This window comes from Rana temporaria, chromosome 11 (genome assembly GCF_905171775.1).
Source record: "Rana temporaria chromosome 11, aRanTem1.1, whole genome shotgun sequence".
NCBI classification, from domain to species: domain Eukaryota; kingdom Metazoa; phylum Chordata; class Amphibia; order Anura; family Ranidae; genus Rana; species Rana temporaria.
This window is the reverse complement of record NC_053499.1, coordinates 87,777,125-87,798,456: the sequence shown is the minus strand read 5'-3', so window position 1 is coordinate 87,798,456 and position 21,332 is coordinate 87,777,125. Positions and strand designations below refer to the sequence as shown.

At 44.9% G+C, this 21,332-nt stretch overlaps 1 protein-coding gene across 7 annotated transcripts in view; it reads right to left on the bottom strand.

Moving 5' to 3' along the window:
* The window catches only part of CENPT (centromere protein T), an 803,389-nt gene that overhangs the window by 548,622 nt on the left and 233,435 nt on the right, over nucleotides 1-21,332 (bottom strand). Inside the window, exon 1 of one of the 7 annotated variants that reach the window (XM_040328756.1) lies at nucleotides 6,603-6,822. The exons of the other annotated variants lie outside the window; for them this stretch is intronic. Within the exon in view, the coding sequence (XP_040184690.1) occupies nucleotides 6,603-6,807 (205 nt within the window). The 5' untranslated portion in view covers nucleotides 6,808-6,822. Of the gene's footprint in view, nucleotides 1-6,602; nucleotides 6,823-21,332 lie in introns of those variants that run through there. 7 annotated transcript variants of the gene reach the window in all.

Here is a 21,332-nt window from a genome sequence, read left to right as displayed (position 1 = left end):
GCATAAACAAAACATATGTGTCAGTACATTAAACATACAGCAGCCTCACTCCATCAGTAAGAGTACACACAGACAATTCCATCATTAGTCCAAGAATAGATTGAGAGCTCTTCTGCAGGAGGTCTGCTAGATCCAGAAGCAGTCATGAAATGGAGGAAATACAGTTCCAGGTTAAAGGTTACTGCCTTTCACTCTGAGGAAAATACAACTTCCTGTCAAGCGCTGGCAAAATAATAACTAACCACTAGATGGCAGCAACGTCAAACTAACATTGCAGTATAATCTGTAACAGCACATTGCACACATTTACTATGAACAATATGGGCAGAAAACTCCCTGTCTGGCATAATTTATTATGTCACTACCTAAATAACTACTGCTATGCAGAAAAAACAAACAGGAAAATGCAATCCTTGCTAGTCTGAAATAAAAACTATAATGTCAGTTATAGGTCTGAGATAAATTCTGGCGGTCTAATTTTTTACAATCTTGACCTCCACCTTTCTAACTTTTCCATCCCTGGTTGGTAGAGCATTGACAATAAGTCCTACGGGCCACTCGCTCCTGCCCTCTTGGCTGTCTTTCAACAGAACATCATCACCCACAGTTACATTTGGGCAATTCCAAGTCCAATTCCTACAGAGTTGCAGATTTGACAGATACTCTTTCTTCCATCTTTTTCAAAAAGTGTCTGCCATGCATTGTACCTGCTTCCATTGTTTTGCATGAACTTGTGTTGTACTTTGGTTCGTTCCAGATGGAGCAAAGAGTTCACCTTTTGAGTCAACAACATTGCTGGGGTAAGGACCATAGGTGTATCTGGGTCAATGGACACAGGAACTATAGGCTTGGCATTAATAATAGCTGCAACTGCCATAAAGGTGCTTAAAGTCTCATGGGTCAAGTGGGCAGGTTTGGCTTGTAGTAACATAGCATCCAAGAATCGCCTGGCAATACCTATAAGTCTCTCCCAGACACCACCCATGTGTGAGGAGGGTGGAGGATTAAAAGACCCATGTACATTCTTGGAGAATGTCTTGAAATTGCGATTCACTGTCACAAATGTTAAGCTCTTTGCAGGCTCCCACAAACTTTGTTCCTCTGTCAGAACGGAGCAGTTTTGCTGGGACACAAATTGAAAAGAATCTCCTTAGGGCATTAAAAAAAAGCTTGATGTTGACATGGCTTCAAGGAGCTCTATGTGTACAGGTGGACAAACAAGTGAAAAGGCCTGCCCATGATTTACTGTCTTCGCTGCCTCCTCTAGCACAACAGGTTAAAACAGACCACGGACCAAAAACATCTAAACCCACATTGGTGAAAGGTGGTTGAGCAACTACTCCATCCTCTGGTAGCTCTGCCATCTTTTGACTTTGTAATCTTCCTCGCAGTTTGTGACAGAGGACACATTTGTGTACAACAGCTGATACCAAGCGTTTGCCACCAATAATCCAGAAGCCTGTGGATCTAATTGCACCTTCTGTGATGTGTCGCCCTTGGTGAACTACTTGTTCATGATAGTACCCAACAAGCAGTGTCGCAATGTGGTGATCATAAGGTATAATGACAGGCTGTTTCACTTCCTCTGAAAGTTCAGCAAGAGACAAACATCCACCTACTCTCAACAACCCATTCTTGTCTAAAAAGGGGCTAAGCCTCCTAAGACGGCTTTGTTTTGGGAATGTTTTTTTTTTTTTTTGATGCAGTCAATTTCCTTCTGGAAATGTTTGTTTTGAACAGAAGAAATTATAACAGACTTTGCCTGAGCAAGTTCTACTAGATTGACCTGTTCATGGAAACCTTCACACCTTCTGACCAGATCGCTATTGGTTTCTCTCCGGGAGGTTTTAGCGACATGGATGAGTCTGGCTAGGGTCTTAACTAATATCTTTCAGCAAGAAAATCTATCAAAGCAATGTGAGTGAAGTGTGGCTTCAGAAGCTTTGGTACTAAAACTGTTAATTTCCAATCCGTTTTCAGGGTCAGCTTCGGGCTCTATGAGTGGATAAACACTAGCAGTGTCTATCTGCTCACAGTGTGGTTGGTACAGAAAGGATGGGCCTGAAAACCATATAGAGATCTGAAGGCATGCTGCTTGAGTAGGTCTAGTGGCTATGTAGATCCATAGAACCACTGATCTGGGTGTGTAGATTGCCTGATTCTATTCACTCTGTTGGAGACATACAGATAGAACCTCCTAGTGGTGTTGCAAATGTACCCTAGGACAGTCAGTGAAGAACTTCACAGCATCAAAGTCAGTGTCTAGATCATCAGTGATTATCTCAGACATTTCGACTGCAAGTACAGCAGCACACAACTCTAAACGAGGAATTGTGTGGGCTGGTTTAGGGCTTAATTTGGACTTTCCCATAACAAATCCAACATGACACACATTTTCTTCATCACTTTCAAGTAAGCTACTGCACCTATAGCTATGGTGGATGCTTCTGAGAAGAAGCACAGTTCTTTCCTGCAAGCTGATGGAGACACGGGCACATAGCATCTGTCTGCTACAGGGAAGGCTTCCATTACTTTTTGGCTGTTGGAAGCGATTTAATGAAGACGTAGGTTGGATTTTGCCGGCATTTGCTTTGCTTTACTGAGGATGGAAATTGCATCTCAGGTGTGCTAGCAGAAGCGAGTCCATTATCTACATAGAAATGTCTCAATATAAAGTGTTTGGCTTCTTGTCCATAGCACTCTGCATTTTTCTGGGCAGCCTTTTGCATGCAGTATATAGCGACAGCAGGAGAGGGACTATTGCCAAATACGTGCACTTTCATTCTGTACTCGACAATTTCTTTGTCTATGTCATTGTCTTTTCACCAGAGAAAACGTAGAAAGTCTCTGTGGTCTTCTCTGACGAGAAAGCAATAAAAAATGTGTTGCACATCTGCTGTGAAAGCAACGGCTCTTTTGTTTAGGTCAGGGCCACTCAACCAGGGCTGTGGAGTCGGTAGATAAATGTTCCGACTCCTCAGTTTTATGTACTTCCGACTCCGACTCCCCGACTCCTCTGTATTAATATGCAAATGTATTTCATACATTCCTTGAGGGAAAGAAACGCAACCTACCACAGGACTACTGGCTGGGAAGCCAACAGTCTACTGTATTGCACAGTTTAAGCAAAAGACAAACACAATGAAAACAACGTTTTATAAAAAAAAAAATAGTAATCAATCAAGTGGCTGGATAGTAGCAGCAGGCATAAACATCAGAAACAGGATCTTTACCAGTTCAAAAATACAAACCACATTATTTGGTTGTTTTAGAACAAAAACAAAGCTTATCTATAATGAACCAAAAACAAAATCTGTAAAACCTAGAAATGGTTTATATTAATCTTGAAATGTAGTTATAGGCTTAGCAAATGCAAATCAATTCAATGTAGAGTTCTAAGGAAGAGAATTGCCTCTGCCAGATCCTCTTTCATAGAGGCTCTTAAGTCAGACTTTATTATTTTTAGGGCTGAAAATAATCTTTCGACACCGACTTGGGTGGGTGGCATTGCAGTAACTATTCTGGCCACATCACTAACGATCTCTGGATAAACAAGGATGGCTTCTTCAACAGTAAGTTTTGATGAGCGATCATACTTTTCAACTTCTTTTAGTGCTTTATAAAACTCCTGTTGGAATTTTTTTATTTGGACACTTACTGGTTCTCTAACATGCGTTCCCTGTAAAAGCAGAACACAACACTATGGAAAGTATAAGTATTGCAGCTCCTAATTGTGCGTTGCGTGCCATATAGTGAAGCACATGAAAAGCATGCTTCTTCACGGTCACTTAACGTGTTCGTTTTGCGGTTACGTGAGGCACTGCATGCATTGGTCTTTATTCTTACAGTAGAGAAGTCATTAATTATAACTTTTTGTGAATTGGGACATTTAAACTTGCTTTTTTTTTATTTATTCCAATCTAAATTTAGTAGGAGTCGGAGCTGGTGCATTGTTTGCCGACGCCGACTCCGACTTCAGGTACCCAAAATTTCCCCCGACTCAGACTCCTCGACTCCGACTCCACAGCCCTGCACTCAACAGTATGACATTTGTAAAGACTCCTTTATACTTTGCGCTGGAATCAAAAACTATTCTAATTTGGTTAGATTTGTGTGGATGGTAAACACCAAACATTGGTAGATACCAGTGTTCCCTGTCTGTCTCAAGTGGTTCTGCAACGTCAGCGTGATCATTGTCTAGCATCCCTTTAATGAATTCAATGAAATCTCTTTTCACTTCTGACTTTCTCTGCAGTGTTTTTCTAAGTGAATGCAAACGCTTCATAGCTTGCTCCCTGTTACTAGGCAAAACACGTCTGGGTGTGCGAAAGGGGAGAGGGGCCACCCAACTGTGATTGTCATCTTGGTAAGCCTCTCTATCCATAATCTGCAAGAAGGTCTGATGCTCTATAGAGAGGGCCTGTTTATCATCATCTTTAGTTTTCTGGAATACTGTAATCCCTAGATTGTCTGTTTCAATGTTGGAATTGACTTCTTCTTTACCATATAGTGTGGAAGAGTCACAGTGTTGTATTGACCTGCCAAAGCTTTCCTTGACAACGAAGCTGTTGTGACAGGGACTGAGAAGGGATGTGCGTCCATTTGTTAACACAGACGTCTTCAAAGTGCTAATGTTGTCAGGCTGGTGCACTGTCCCCAGGTAAACTTCTCCTACAATGACCCATCCCAGGTCCAGTCTCTGTGCATAGGGGGCATTATAAGGTCTATTGATTTGCTGGCACACCTTGTGTACCTGAAGGATGACTCTCTCAAGAAGTAGAACGATAGAAACGTCTGGCTCAACAGCTGGGATAAGGTGAGCAATTGAGCGGAGGTGAGGGTGGTGATGGGCTACTTCTGGAGAGGGAATCTCAGTTTTGTCGTCAGGTATCATGCCACACTATTAGGGTAGGAAGTGGTAGTGGGAACTGCACTTTCTTATTGAAGGATTCAATGGTAAAGTCAGTAGCTCTTCTCCCTGTGGTTTCAATTGTCCCTGCACATGTCCTTAGAATGTATGGAACTGCACTTGCCTTAAGGTTAAAGATATCAAAGAAATCTGACTTTGCAAGGGATGTGTTGCTCTTTACATCTAGCACTGCATACATTTTCACTGCCCTTTCTCTCTTGCCAGTGGGATACAGTCACTGAACAGATTTTAGAGCATGATCGTGCACTCTTGCCTTGTCCACATACTTCAGTGCAATTAGACATTACTGAGGACAGCGGGGTCTCTTGTTGCTCTCTGCCCTGATCTTTCCTGGGTACTAGTCTCTAGTGGGGCAGGAGCAGGGCCTGGGTGTAAAGCTTCAATATGTCTCTCACTGTCACATTCTGTAACTCTACTAGTATTTTGCAGGCTTTGGCAATGCGATAAGTATATGGTGAATCTTTACTGAAAAAAATAGTAACTCTCCGCTTCATAAAACAGTACTAGTAAAGTGATTATATTAAAAGAACATAAACACATAAAAAATAGCACATAAAAATTAACAAGTTAAAGTGAATAGTGCATGTGAATGATCCATAAACATAAAAAGAAAGTTAAAAAGAAAATAAATTCATATAAAAGTGTCCATAAATCACACCAATCTTCAAGTGATTAAGCAGTGATTGATCAATGAATGGTATCTTTCTTGAAGAAATCTTGATACAAACTTTCCACCACACCTCATGTGCTTGTGAATCGACTCCCAAAGGAAAAAAAAAATCACCAAAACAATATGCCTCACATTCACATGTTCGGCACAATAGCTTGATAACTAACCAACCCGGGTTGATAGACAATTCCAACGGTGATCACAAATCAATCAAATCCACATGAAAAAATAAATAAAATGCTTCCAATGGTGAAGTATGTAAAACCAATTAAAAAGTGCACCCAGCAGATCTCACCCTCCACTTGCTCGCTCACTTCTCCAGCCGGAACAGCTACCTCCCTCAGCGGTGATAGTACGTATAGGGATCACAAAAATTTGCCGTGCAGGCCCCGCTCAGACATGTTTTGTTAGTATAGACTTGTTCAATGGGATTGGCTGCACGGCATAGCAGCATCATCTTTATAGTCCGCCCCCCCTTTCCAATTACGAAGTGTCTCCTAATGCGCCTGCGCGCATTCTATGTCTCCAGTGCCGCAATACCCCAGCATTTAAATGGTAAACAGATAAATTAATGAATGATCATAAATAAAATGCATCGTCCCAAATTACTTGTACATTACAGCGTCAAATTCTTGAGTAAAATGCATATTTAATTAGTGCATTTGTATGCACTAATTTACATTATCAATAATATGATAACTATCTAAAAAAGCCCCCATCCATAAAAAAATATATATATATATTTATGTAAATATTATATACGAGTGGTTGGAAAAATTAGTTAATTAAAAATAAAATACTAATAAAAAGACATGACAACGACAAATGCTTCTTGAGTAAAATGTGATAAGTAGATCCGCAACACTTGAAACAGATGCGATTTTGTTTAAGGAAGGACATCTGCTCTGCAATGGGTTTGCTTCTGAAGCCTTTGCATTTCTTTAGTGGATGTGTTTTTTTGTGTATTGGGCAATGTCTATCAGGGTTTTCTATGGTGTGTACCTTGTGGGTGTTTTGGTAGTCTGACTTCTGAAGGTTCAGCTGTTGTGTGTGGATACAGAGGTCCTACCGTGAGGTCTGTGAGGTTTCTCAAATCTGTGTGATTGTTTGCCGCTGGTGGTGAAGGTGAAACTGGGATCACTTCGGATTTTTGCTTGCTGTCGGACAAACCTGGAAAACACAGAGAAAGGGGGAAAAGCAGCTCCATAATCTTCTTTGAATTTACCTCCCACAGACATCCACTTGTCTTGCAGATTTGAGGGTAGTTTCTCTACTATGGGATTAGTGCCTCTAGCTGTATCTAGATATGAAAGTCCTGGCAAGTAGCCATCCTCTTTGGCATATTCTATCTCTAGTAGAAGATCACTTAGTTCTTGTAGCCGCACGTTGTCTCTGTAGCCCACCTTGGGAAAGACTTAATTTTTTTGTCAACATAGCTCCTTCTATTACCTCTGGGGATCCATATGTTTCTTCTAGTCTTTTCCAGGTCATGTTAAGTCCTGCTGCAGGGTTGAACAGGTTTGCTCTTCTCATCCTCTTAGCATGCTCTGCTGACTCGGTACTGTAACGGTCAGGAGTTAACGTCGTTTACGATATTCCATTCCACCAAACCAAGACAGCTTATCCGACACTCCACAATCCGGCAGACAGGACCCATTGGATTTCCCCCCAGAATAACGAGACACAGCTCTGTTCTCTGGTTCCAAACAGAATGACACTTTAATGGTAAACTGAGGTTTATTATATACAGTTAGAAAGCATGCTGCAGGAATCAAAGGGACAATGACACACTCCACCCACAACATCACACAATGGGTGCCAACAAGTCCCCCTCAATCCACATCTTAAACAGACTTTGACTCAGCGATAAGCTATTCTCACCTGCTACACAATACACATTTCTTTAGTGAACATAAGTCAGACGTCTGACCTTTAGAGTGTGTTAACTCACAACACATATTAGCATCAATAGAACTTTCACACAATACAGGGTTAGTTAGCATAGCACCATTAAATATATTAGGAGCCAGGCTTAATTAACACAATAGACAATAGAATGCAATTACAGCAAGCTTTTAACACTACAGCCAGGTAGCTGGAGGTGATTAACATCTTAACAGTATGTGTTCCACATTGAAGGAGACACTATTGACCTGGTGTGTTCAGAATGAACAATTTGTAATATTTCAAGATATCCTGCAATACATGAATTGTCATTACTGTCCCATCTCATGTAATCCATGATATCAGTTCTCAGTCATCCTATGCCCCTAGTGGACATAGGATGGCCCTAGACACAATAGTCATTGGTGAAGCTGACACAGGAGTACCCCGTATCCTTCAAGTGCCTCTGGGTCCCAGGGGCCATACCGTTACAGGTACCAAGCCATTTTATCATTAAATTAAGCATATCTGCTGGTGGTAAGTTCAGACCTTCAATGACATTCAAAAAGGAAGATTTCCATGCCCAACAGTTTTCAGGACAGTCATCAAATTGGAGAAAGCCTGAGCTAACCATTTCTTTGCGGATGAGATATTTGGTGACATCCACTGCACATTGTTGTTCGCACACGTAATCTATAGGTTCAGGCGATGGGAACACTTGTTTTTTGTTCTTAGGGGTTTCTGGTGCTTCATTCTTGGTTTGTTGGCAGTCGCTGACCTGATGTGGTTGATTGGGCCTGCTCAGGGGGTATGTTGATCTCGGCCTGAATTCCTTTGCTTCAGATTTAAGAGACTGTTCCTTTGTATGCGTATCAGTACGTTTCTGGATGTACTCACTTGTACGATCTGCAGAGAATAACGTTTTTTCTGGATCCTCAGAGACTTTATATGATTTTTCACTTCCTGGCCGACTTGTTCCCATGTAGGCAGCAGCCTCTGATTCAGCAACTGCAGCACCAGTCTGTCGCTGTAGGATGAGCAATTTTGATTCTAATTTCACTTCTTCTTGTGCTACGGCAGCTTTCTTTGCTGCTTACTCCTGCATCATGGCAGCTTTCTTTGCTGCCAACTCTTGCATCATCATGGCTTCTTTTTATGCGTACTGTAGCTGGACACGGGCAGCTTCTGCGTTGGCACGAGCTCTAACTGCTGAGGAACTTGCTGAGGACATCTTGCTAGCCCGTGAAGATCTGGACACATGCGTTTGTGAATTGTCTTGCTGGGCAATGTGAATGTTCTCCTTGCCTTGCTGTTTCGGCGGTAGCGTGTCATCAGCCTGGTGCTTTGTTCCTGATCTTAGACTCATGCTGCAGTAATGGCCTCTCAGTTTATTCCAGACAGCCACGTGGGTGTCTTTTTACTGTTCTGCTTCGTGTTATTGAACTGTTGTATAACACGAGTCAGACAGCTTAACAATAATTCAGAAGTCAAGAAATGTGAGACATCAGATCTGTATGTATTTTTTTTTCTGAATAACCTTGTAAAACTACAACATGAGCATAAACAAAACATATGTATCAGTACATTAAACATTATACAGCAGCCTCACTCCATCAGTAAGAGTACTCACAGACAATTCCATCATAAGTCCAGGAACAGATTGAGAGCTCCTCAGCATGAGGTCTGCTAGATCCAGAAGAAGTCATGAAATGGAGGAAATACAGTTCCAGGTTAAAGGTAACTGCCTCTCACTCTGAGGAAAATACAGCTTCCTGTCAAGCTCTGGCAAAACAATAACACTAGATGGCAGCAACGTCAAACTAACATATAAGTATAATCTGTAACAGCACATGCACACATTTACTATAAACAATATGGGCATAACAAGTACAAACCTAAAAAGGAAGGGTGGGTGCTGTGTCCGCCCATGGACGACAGAGAAAAGGATTTTACGACGAGTACAAAAATTCCTATTTTCTCTTATCATCCATGGACGGACACAGCCTTCTCAAGTCTTGACAAGTGGGACATTCCCAAGCAGTGTAAAAAAACGAGGGGTGGGAACAGTATCAGTACAAACAAAACAACTTCACCCCAAACAAGCAGAGCTCCTCAACGAAGGAGGTGCAACTTTAAAGAGCCGCCTGCAAAACCTGGCTGCCGAAGGAAGCATCAGAAGATGCACTCACATCAACCTTGTAAAATTTGGAAAAAGTGTAAACGGACGACCAAGTCGCCGCCTTGCACACCTGTGAGACAGACGCTTGATGTCAGAAAGCCCAGGAAGCACCAATTGCCCAGGTCGAATGTGCCGTGACCAGAAAGGGGGTCGCCAGCCCCCTAAGAGCATAGGCCTGTATGACTGTCTGCCTGATCCACCGAGAAATGGTGGCCGACGAGACCGCCAGGCCCTTTTGTGGACCAGACACCGACACAAAAAGTGAGTCAGAGCTCCGAAACTCAGCCGTAGCAGACAGGTACACCTGCAAAGCGCGTACCACGTCTAAAGTATGAAGAGCAACCTCACTAGGATGTGCCGGCCGAGGACATAAGGATGGAAGAACAACGTCCTCATTCAGATGAAAGGCCGAAACAACCTTCGGAAGAAAGGAAGGTTGCAGGCACAACACCGCCTTATCCTTATAAAGGATCAAGTATGGTGACTTGCAAGACAAGGTCGCCAACTCAGAAACCCTTCTGACAGAAGTAATGGCCACCAAAAAGGCCACCTTCTGAGATGGTGTCCAGAGAGGAATCTCGCTGATGTTTTCAAAGGGAGGTTCCTGAAGAACAGAGCACCAGATTCAAATCCCATGGGGGAAGAAGTAGTTTAAGAGGGGGAAGTATATGACGAACACATGCACAAAGGTACCCACTAGAGAATGGGCCGCCAAAATCTGTCCCTTAATGGTGCTTAAGGCAAGTTTCTGATCCACTCCACGCTGTAAAAACAGCAGGACCCTGGAAACCGAATATGTCCGTGGACGCCACACCATCTCTTCGCACATAGAGATGTAGGCCTTCCAGGTGCGATGGAAGATTTCCGTGCCCTTAGCATGGTTGAGATGACCGAGTCGGAAAGACCCCGGTCTCTTAAAACCTGGCTTTCAATAGTGATGCCGTTAAAGCCAGCGACTGTAAAGCAGGATGAAGTATGGGACCTTGAGACTCCCGCATTGGCAGCTGCCAGGGTACATCCGCCACCAGGCTAACAAGATCGGCGTACCAAGGACGCCGAGGCCAATCTGGAGCGATCAGAATCATTGGGATCCCCTCGGCCTCCGCTCTGCAGAGCAGCCGAGGAAGCAACTTCAATGGGAGAAAGGCATAATGTAGCAGATCCTGACCCCACGGGGCCACCAGCGCATCTGACGCATCTGCCCAGGTACCTCTGGACCTGGCCACGAACCTCGACACCTTGCGGTTGAGGCGAGAGACCAGGAGATCCTCTGGATGCAACGACCATCCCCCTGGTCCAGCATCTGGCAACTTAGGTAGTCTGCCTGCCAGTTTTCTACACCCGCATTGTAGACGGCCGACAGGGCCGGCATGCTTCTTTCCGCCCACCTTAGGATGTGAGCGACCTCGGACGCTGCAGCCGAGCTCCGTGTTCCCCCCAGATGGTTGACATAAGCCACCGCTGTGGCGTTGTCCGACTGAATCCTGATTGGGCGACCTTGTTACCTCCTCAACCACGAGGAGAGAGACCCCCCCAGACGCCCCCCAAACCTGTGAGGCTGTCATCCATCGAAAATCACCATCCGCTGGAAGGGAAGGAACGATAACCTGGACTAAAGAGCCAGGGATCTCAGCCACCAATTCAGAGAGACTCTGACTAGTTGGCTTACCTGAATCTGACGATCCAGAGACAATGGAGATTTGTTCCATTTGAACAGGATCTCCCTCTGCAATACACAAGTGTGGAACTGGGCATACGGTACTTGCATGCAAAAAACAGAGAGACGACCATTTGCGGGATGCCAACAGCTTCAGCGCAGACTGAAGAGTCTGCAATTTTTCCAGGGGAATCAAGACTCTCACTTCTGAGGAGTCCAGAATCAACCCTAGGTATTCCAAATGCAGAGTTGGTACCAGGAACGACTTCTGAATGTTTAACACGCACCCAAAATCTTGGAGGGTCTGGCTGGCTATAGACACATCCGCCTCTAATTCTGAGCCAGAAGCTGCTTTCAGAAGAAAATCGTCTAAGTTGCCCATAATGGCAATGCCTCGCTGTCTCAGCAAAGCTAGGATTGGTGCGAGCACCTTGGTGAAAACTCTTGGTGCTGACGCTAGCCCAAAAGGTAGGGCCACAAACTGATAGTGGTCCTCCTCCATCACAAAGCGCAGAAACCTCTGGTGACTTGCGCAAATTGGTACATGCAAGTATGCGTCCTTGATGTCCAAGGACGCCAGAAAGTCCCCCGGATGGAGCGCAGCCACCACCGAGCGAATGGATTCCATGCAGAACTTCCTTACTCTCACGAAGGCATTTAGGGCTTTGAGGTCCAAGATTGTGGTCCCGAAGGACTGTGTCTGTCCAAACAGATTTGAATAAAAACCCTGAAACCTCGCGTCCTGCGAGACGGGTAAAATTACCCCGCAACTTAGCAAGCCCTGCACTGCCCCCAGTAGGGCAGCCCGACGAGCCGGAAGGAGAGGGAGACTTGAGGGAAAGAATCTGTTTGGTGGATAGGAAAGAAACTATCATGTACCCCGAAGAGACCACCTCACAGACTCACTGGTCGGAGAGCAGGGAGGTCCACCGAGATGTGAACCTGCAAAGCCGTCCCCACACCCATGAGTTGGGCGGGGGCAAGAATTCATACAGTGGCGGGTTTGGATGCCGGTCTGTTCGGCTTATGCACCCAGGGACGGTTCTGTCCCCCAGCTGTGCCTTTGTCGGCCTGGGAGGGTTTACCCGTGGGCCACGCCTGACGAAAATATCGCTTCTGAGTGGGAAACGAAGGACCCGGCTTACGGCGTGGCTCCTTCCCCTTGGTGGACTGAGGGAGGAGAGTGCTCTTACCCCCAGTGACATCCTTGATAATGTCGTCCAGCGAGGTACCAAAAATCCTCCCACCCTTGAAGGGTAAATCTGCCAGGGCTTTTTTGGATGCTTGGTCAGCAAACCAGCATCTCAGCCAAATCAGGCGGCGCAAAACCACCGCCAACACAGAAGCTCTGGACATCAAGAGGGCTGCATCCAGTGTAGCATCACAGACATATACAATGCTCTGGACCAACTGGTCAGCCAGTCTAATAAATTCGGGAGGGAGCCGATGCTCCTCCACAGTCTGGTACAAAACTTTTGCCCATTCATTGAGTGTCCGAGACACCACGGTTGCAGCCACAATAGGCCGCAATGCAGACCCCAGCATAGTAAACATGGAGCGGTCAGCGCCTCGGACCTCCTGTCAGTATGGTCATTGAAGGCAGGGGTCCATTCTGTAGGGAGAGTGGTTACCTTATTTAATCGGGCAACTGGGGGTCAACGACCGGAGGAGAAGCCCATTTTTTCAAAAGGCTGTCCTCAAAGGGGTAACAGACCAAAATATACGAGGGATTGTTGGCAACAATTCAGAGCCATGCCTCACTTAGAAGCCGCGGGAAGTGGGTGGAAGACATTGGGGAGATAGACGGAGAACAGTGGGAGAGGGCACTTGAATCTGTCCCGGTGGTATCGGTCTCTGCGTCGCACAAATTGTCGCAACTCTTTATCCTACATAGGGCCTACAGAACAGCGCCACAACTACATAGATGGGAAAAAAGGGAAACTCCTATGTGCCCAAAGTGTAAAGTTCAGCAGGGGGATTTCATACATCTGATTTGGAGATGCCCAAAGCTTCATAGGTACTGAATGAATGAATGAATGAATGAAAAACTTATAAAGCGCGGCGCATGCGAACTGAATCGCTTCTGGGCGGAAGTATCACAGTGTATTACTAGAGTAGCACAGGTACCAGTTCCATTGGATCCCATAGTATACTTGTTAGGGGCCATTGACCCTGGAGAGTATACAAAAGGAAAGTACTATATGGTAACAAGACTGCTGTACTTGGCAAGAAAACTCATAGCACGTTACTGGATGGCACCGGGGGTCCCTACAGGGAAGCAATGGATTGCATATGTCAACTCCCTCTTGGGTAGAGAACACCTGGCTTACAAAAGAAGGAAAGCAGAGGGTAAATTTGAGGAGATTTGGTATTCCTGGTCGAGCGACGCGAGTGTCGCACCACCAAAACTGGTAATGGATAGATTCTCTATGTAGAGAGCAGAGGATAGGGGGTGGAAGGGGGTGGGAGATAAAAACAGACGTACATGATAATTTCATAGGAATGTAAAAATGCTGTATAATGTATGTCAATTGAAATGCAGTAGCTGCTGAAGAGGCAGATATATGTATGAAATAAGAAAATAAATAAAAATAAAGTGGTTAAAAAAAAAAACGGACCGCCAGGCGCTGAGGAACTACAAAGGACGTATGCGGCTTTTCCCATTCCTCATCAACGAACTTGTCAAAAAAGGACACAAGGAAAAACCTTCACAGAGCGGTCCGACTTGTGGGACCCAAAAAAGAATGAGCCCTCAGTGGATGCCTCAGCTGCACTATCCAGTCCCTTACAGCACTGATAAGCACACTAACAAGTGCCCTGTCCTGTACTGACCCAAGTGAGGAGTCTTCCTCACAAGGAGAGTCTTGGTCCACATCCTCAGACAACACAGAATCGGGGTCCTGTGCTGATGCCAGGTCCGTGTCCAAGTCAGAGCATTCCCCAGGAGATGGCGGGAAGGGGGCACTTTTTACCCCCCTTACGCCTGCACGCTGCTTCCACCCTGGCAACAAATGATTCCAGGACTGCCGACAAAGTGTCCATGGGAATCGCAGGTGCAGGAGCACCAGCTGCCACCTCTGGCATGTTTGGGGGAAAAGAACCAGACACTGACTCCATATTACAGACAGCCCTCCCTCCATGCTGCGCTGACCGGGGGTTTACCCAGGGGACTCACCAACCCAGCAAGAGACTGTTCAGCGTCGATGCCCGCCCATAGTACACAGCGTGTGCTGAAAGGATAAAGCCATTAAGTAAAAAACTGAGGAGATATGTGCTGCACGCCGTGTAGAAGCCAGCACTAGAGGCCAAAACCACTAACAAAATGGCCGCCGGACGCCTCAAATAACAGGGCACGGCCACAGTAAAATGGCCGACCGCAATACCAAGCTGTGCCATAGAGCGACCACAACAAAATGGCCGCCAATGGGAGTGTTCAATGCAAGTAGCAGACTACAAAAAAATGGCGAAACGCTGCGATGTGGATGAGGCGACCTAATGGGGCATCCCTGAGGCAAAGCATGCCCCCACAGAAAAATATGGGCCCAGACACCGCCCAGTCCCCAAGTGGGAAAAGGAGCCCCCCCCCCCACAGGTTCACCCCAGTAGCAGCAGTAGAGCAGCAGAGGGAAATATGACAGAGCAGGGAAAGGGAGGATAGGAGGACCCCCAAACCCCAGGAATGCCCAGCCATATCGACCCACCGTGGCAGGAAGGACTGTACTTACCCATCCATGCGAGGACCCACTGGCACATTCCTGACAGGCATACAACCATGTTGGAGTAGCTGTCGACCTGGTCCACTGTGACAACACCACAGCCCAGTCATATGTGGACCCTGGAGCAAAAAGCCCACTGGCCACCCCAGGAGTCATGGGGTATGTCGTGGCAGACCCAGCCCTTAGCAATGATGGGCTCACGCTCGCTGGCCGGACTGAGGAGACTACAAGGATCTATATATCCAGCCTGTCACTCAGCCGGCAGTTGATAGAAGATTCTTCAAATAAAATTAAAAATAAAATAAAACACACTTTTTCCTCAGGGCGCTGGGCCCAAAGGGAGCCATACAACCTTCTCCTTTGCTAGGCAGAAAAAAAACTGAGGCTGCATGCTGCAGGGAGGAGGGTTATTTCCGGAGGGACCGCCCCCTGGGTGGGGCTGTTCAACTCAGATAATTAAATACATGTTACTTTAACAGACATGTTCTGCCTAGTCCTCTTCTGTTAACAGGAGCTTTCTCATAGCGCTGATCTTGTCTGAGGCAAAAAAACTCTTTTGGGCTGTGTCCCAAACATTCCAAGCTTCTTCCCAACGAAAGAATGTACCCTTAGACTGGGATCCTAACCCAGGAGTTCCAGATACTTGACCATGCTGGACACACTTAGGTCCAGCCATGCTACTGACTGATCTATCAGCAGCAGTTTGCATCGGTATGCAATTACTGCTATACCCTGGGCCTTTAGACCTGCTAGAGGCGGGCCCTAGAACCCTGTAAACCCGGGCACGGTGGTTAACTCAAAGGGCAAGACCACCAACTGGAGAAGGTGCTGTTGCCCTGCGAAATGCAGACAACCGCTGCAGTCCCATGTAAATAAACACATACAGTATGCAAATGGCTCCCTATATGTGTATGTGGCAAGTGTTAAAGCCATATGCCTCTATGGAAACGTGCGTTCATGGAAGTCTGAATTCATACAAATACAGTATGTTTTAGGCAAAACATAAAAAAAAGTGTGCTGTATACACGCATACATATAGCATGTGTGCTATGGAATGTGCATCTTGCAAGCAAGCATGCGTTATGCAACATTGTGCAACATGTACCCATGCAGACACGTATTCCTATGTGAACACAAGGAATCCTGTATAATTAAGGAAACTTAAATTATCATGCCTCATTATGCAACCATGCAAATTCTAGGCAAACATGCAACTTTAAGTAATCATGCACCCTTATGCGATTCAGCATGTTCCATGCAATCAAACATCTTATGCATTTAAAGCACTACTGTGCTGACAAGTACCCTTGTGTGACCAAGTACCCCTGTGCGATCCGGCATCTTTATGCAATCAAGCATTATGTGATTTTAGGCATTTCTGTGAAAACAAGCCTCTGTGTGACCAAGTATCCTTGGGTAATCAAGGACTCGTGTGATCAGGCAACCTTGTGTGATCCAGCATCTTTATGCAATCAAGCATTATGCGATTTTAGGCATTTCTGTGAAAACAAGCCTCTGTGTGACCAAGTATCCTTGGGTAATCAAGGACTCGTGTGATCAGGCAACCTTGTGTGATCCAGCATCTTTATGCAATCAAGCATTTGTATGCAATTTTAGGCATTTCTGTGCAAAAAAGCCTCTCCATGCGACTTAAGCACTTTAAAGTGACCAAACATCCTCATGCGACTATGTAAAAAACATGTAAACCCATACAAATACATGCATCTTTATGTGATCAACAATAAACAATGTTCTGTTACTTGTTTTTACCCCACATGCATTTTGAACATTCCAAACTCATGTATTTTATGCAAACATGTGGACTGGTAATGAGGAAGTTATCCTCTGCAGACGTGCGTTTCCACAATCATGCGATATAGCTGTTGTGCGTTAGCAATGTGCACCAGCAACTGTGCATCCCACAGTTTTGCGTTTGGCTAGCCCGAAGCCAGGATGAGGACACTGGAGGTTTTTCAAACAAACTTAGAAGATTTTATTTTATTTTTTTAAACCCCTAAGGCGAAGACAGAGGCTTTGGCCGTCTAGGCTGAGGGTAAGTTTATATGCAGTATGAATCTCTGAAAAAGACTACAGCTGCAACTCCAGAACTTGTAAAGCTTTTGATAGCTCATCCTTGTTAGACTGCACCTGTGTCCCTGTCCTCTGACAGTGAACTTTCATCCTCAGGTCTTTTAATCCTTTTGTTTGAGGATTTAGAGCAGGGAAAGGGGCACACCCCGGTTTCTGCTTCTTGCGAGGATGCTGCCAATATAGCAGTTAACCTCTTATAGACCAGCAAATGCAATGCAAAAAGTGGCTGAGTGGCTGCAATGTTGGGGGAGGCTGCAATGCCCGACATGGCCGATGGATCAACCTGTGGGCTGCCTCAGGTCTCTACAGGGGAGGATGATATCACGCAGGCATGATAAGGGCCACCAGATTCAGATGGGGATACCCTGGTGCCAACTGTGGCAGAGCCTGAAGCGGAGGAAGTGAGCCGCTAAACAGACCGGCTAACACTGAGCTTTCGTTCCTGGAGAGCATGGTAAGCGAAACACCAGTTATGTCTCTTTACTGCCTTGAGTGGTGTAAAACAGATAAGACATGCAGCTACTTATGGAAAACAATCCTTAAGGTATTTACCTAGGATTCTCTTCACTTGCCTTAGCCCCACTGCAGGATACTGCTAAGCATAGACAGACCCAATCTTCACCCATTACCGCGAGTTAAGTCAACAGACCTTCAGGGACCGGGATCCAAGACAGGGTTTCCACTCCCCTGGACCCGTACCGCATCCTGCCAGAAATATTTTGTATGTGGTTATAACCAAAGTACTGGAACCCAGGATCCAGCCCCCCGAAGAGAGGCATTACAGGCAGAAACCATGTGCTTCAGATACAAGGCCCCAGGTACCATCCACTTTGGCCCAAGGCACTTTGGATGGATCTGGTTTTTAAAGCGGAGGTTCACCCTAATTTGAAAGTTAGCGTTTAACACAAGTGCTCAGTGTATGTATTGAAAGTTAGCTGTTCAAAAAAATTAAAATTGATTCCATACATTTGTTCTCTCCTTTGAACCAGGCACTTCCTGGTTTGGCTCCCGCGGGACTGGGCGTGTCGCTTCGGCTCCGATCGCCGCATTGATTCCTGGGATTACTTAGCAATGTCTCCTGGGCACACAGTGTGACACTGCCCTGGAGACGATTATTTTGCCCAGCAGAAGAACTCTTGTGTGATTTTACACGTCACATGACTCTTGCAGCCGGTCATGTGACGAGGGCAGATACAATTCCGCCATTTTAACTGATGGAAAACAGGTGAAAAGGCAATTATGTAGTGTTGACGGCACCGCTCACCGTCAACACTGCACATGCGCGGGATAGAGCGTTGAATGCTGGGACATCAGCATTCACCGCATCCCGGAAGGATTTGCTTGTGGGCTTCAAAGTGCCCACAAGCAAGATGGAAGCGTCCATCCTAGATTTTTATAAATCATCTTTTGCGGCTGAATCAGAATGCTGGCGGCTATAATATTAGGACACGCGAGTACCATATTATCTAAAAGGTAAGAGCGCCAGAAGCATCTGAAAAAAAAAACGTATTCCCGCGGAACCCCCGCTTTAATGGAGGCTATTTAAATCCAGCATGGATCCCTCCAGTGGAGCTCCTAAGAGCACATCTTCACTCGTGACCAACACCTTAGACACTGGTGAAAAAACTGAGGTGCTCCCAGTATGGGAGGGGTTATATAGGGAGGAAACTTCTTGTCTAATTGATTACACCAGTGTCCATCACCTGAAGGTGGAATATAACCCATTTAGTAATTACTAGACTCTGCGTCCCATGATGTACAATAAAGAAAAGAAAAAAAAAAAAGTTCTCCCAGGACCAATGGGCCCCAAGGAAGCCAGGTCCTTCTATGCTAGGCAGAAAAAAAAACTGAGCTGCTGACTGCAGAGTGAGGGGTTATGACCAGAGGGCCCGCCCCTGGGCGGTGCTGTTCGGCTTTGCTGTATTACATGTTTTTTAACCATGTAACATGCCAGCCTAATCCTATCCTGATAGACGGAACATAACCCTACTGTCAAGATTATTTGGAGCTGTGTCCATCCATGAACGAAAGAGAAAAAATATTGCAGCTGCTAAACATGCAGGAGCCTATGGAGAACTAGCAGAGGATGATCAGGTCCTGGAGAGTCTAAAAGCCAATGTTGCCAGATAAGAGAATTTTTTGAGAGCATTTTGATATTGGTATGTTGGCTTTTCAGGGATCAGGGTAGAGTTAACCTTCTCTATCCAAAGTTATTTAGTAGGGGTCTGTTGTTGCATAGTTGGTAAGGTTGAATAAAGACACCAGTCCACCCAGTTCAACCTGTGGTGTGTGTATATTGTATGTTTATGTCAAATAGTCAATAGTAAATTACATATTGTTGGACCGGGGGGGGGGGGGGGGGTCAGGGCGGGAATGCTTGGGTGAATACGTATGAGTGTGGTCAGTATGAGTGTAACTTTAACTGTTAGCTACTTCTGTTTAATATACAATGTCAAAATGTGTGGGGCCCAGAGTGGTCCACAGTGATTACCCGGTCTTACTGGTTGTTATGGATTTCCTCCGTTGGGGAACCGGGGTAATTATTCTCAGGATAACATACAAGTCTGTTAAGATACTATTGAATCTGCACTACTCTACAGTGGGGATCGAAAGTTTGGGCACCCCAGGTAAAAATTTGTATTAATGTGCATAACGAAGCCAAGGAAAGATGGAAAAATCTCCAAAAGGCATCAAATTACAGATTAGACATTCTTATATGTCAAAAAAAGTTAGATTTTATTTTCCATCATTTACACTTTCAAAATTACAGAAAACAAAAAAAAAAGTTTGAGCATCCTGCAGAGTTAATATCTTGTACTGCCCCCTTTGGCAAGTATCACAGCTTGTAAACGCTTTTTGTAGCCAGCCAAGAGTCTTTTAATTCTTGTTAGAGGTATCTTTGCCCATTCTTCCTTACAAAAGTCTTCCAGTTCTTTGAGATTTCTGTGCTGTCCGTCACGCACTGCTCTTTTAAGGTCTATCCATAGATTTTCAATTATGTTGAGGTCAGGAGATTGTGAAGGCCATGGCAAAACCTTCAGTTTACGCCTCTTGATGTAATCCCCCGTGGATTTTGAGGTGTGTTTAGGATCATTATCCATTTGTAGAAGCCATCCTCTCTTTAACTTCAGCTTTTTCACAGATGGCATCAAGTTACCATCCAAAATTTGCTGAAATTTTATTGAATCCATTTTTCCTTCTACTCGTGAAATGTTCCCTGTGCCACTGGCTGCAATACAACCCCAAAGCATGATTGATCTCCAGTGTCTGCCAGATCTTTCTGGAGGGATCGTGCAGTCAAACGTGGGTTTTGAATTGCTTTTCTCACAATCCTGCGAGCTGTTCTGTCTGATATTTTACTTGGTCTTCCAGATCTTGCTTTAACTTCCACTGTTCCTGATGACTGCCATTTCTTAATTACATTCCGAACATAAGATATTGACATCTGAAAACGCTTTGCTCTCTTCTTATAGCCTTTCTCCAGCTTTGTGAGCTTCAACTATTTTCAGTTTCAGTTTTCTAGACAACTGCTTAGAAGAACCCATGGTGCTGATTGTTTGGGGCAAGGTCAGATGAGTCTGGGCATTAAAAACCTTTGAGATTGACATCACCTGGTCTTCCCAGACGATGATTGAGAACAATCCATGACACTGGCAGGTCTCAGCTTTGCAAAGGGGGCAGTGCATGCTATAAATTCTGCAGGGTGCCCAAACTTTTGCAGACGCTATTTTTTTGTTTTCTGTAATTTTAAAAGTGCAAATGATGGAAATAAAATTAACTTTTTTTGACATATTATAAGAATGTCTAATCTGTAATTTGATGCCTTTAGGAGATGTTTCCATCTATCCTTGGCTTCGTTATGCACATTAATACAAATGTTTACCTTGGGTGCCCAAACTTTCGATCCCCACTGTATGCACGAGATGTAACCGTTTGTGCCTCTTTCATAATTCTATCTGCAGAAAACAAATAAAGAAAGTAAAAAAAAAATGCATATCCCTGTATGCTGTGATCATTAAGATGCCCATCAAATATTTATTTATTTTTAAACTATCGTAGCTCTCCGCTGATACCACTGCATGTGGAAGAGATATCCACATCCTTACGGCTCTGACAGTAAAAGAAGACTCTATGGAGTGAACGGTTAAACCGCTTATTTTCCAATTTCAATATATGACCATGTGTTTTTTTAAAATCCCTTCCAC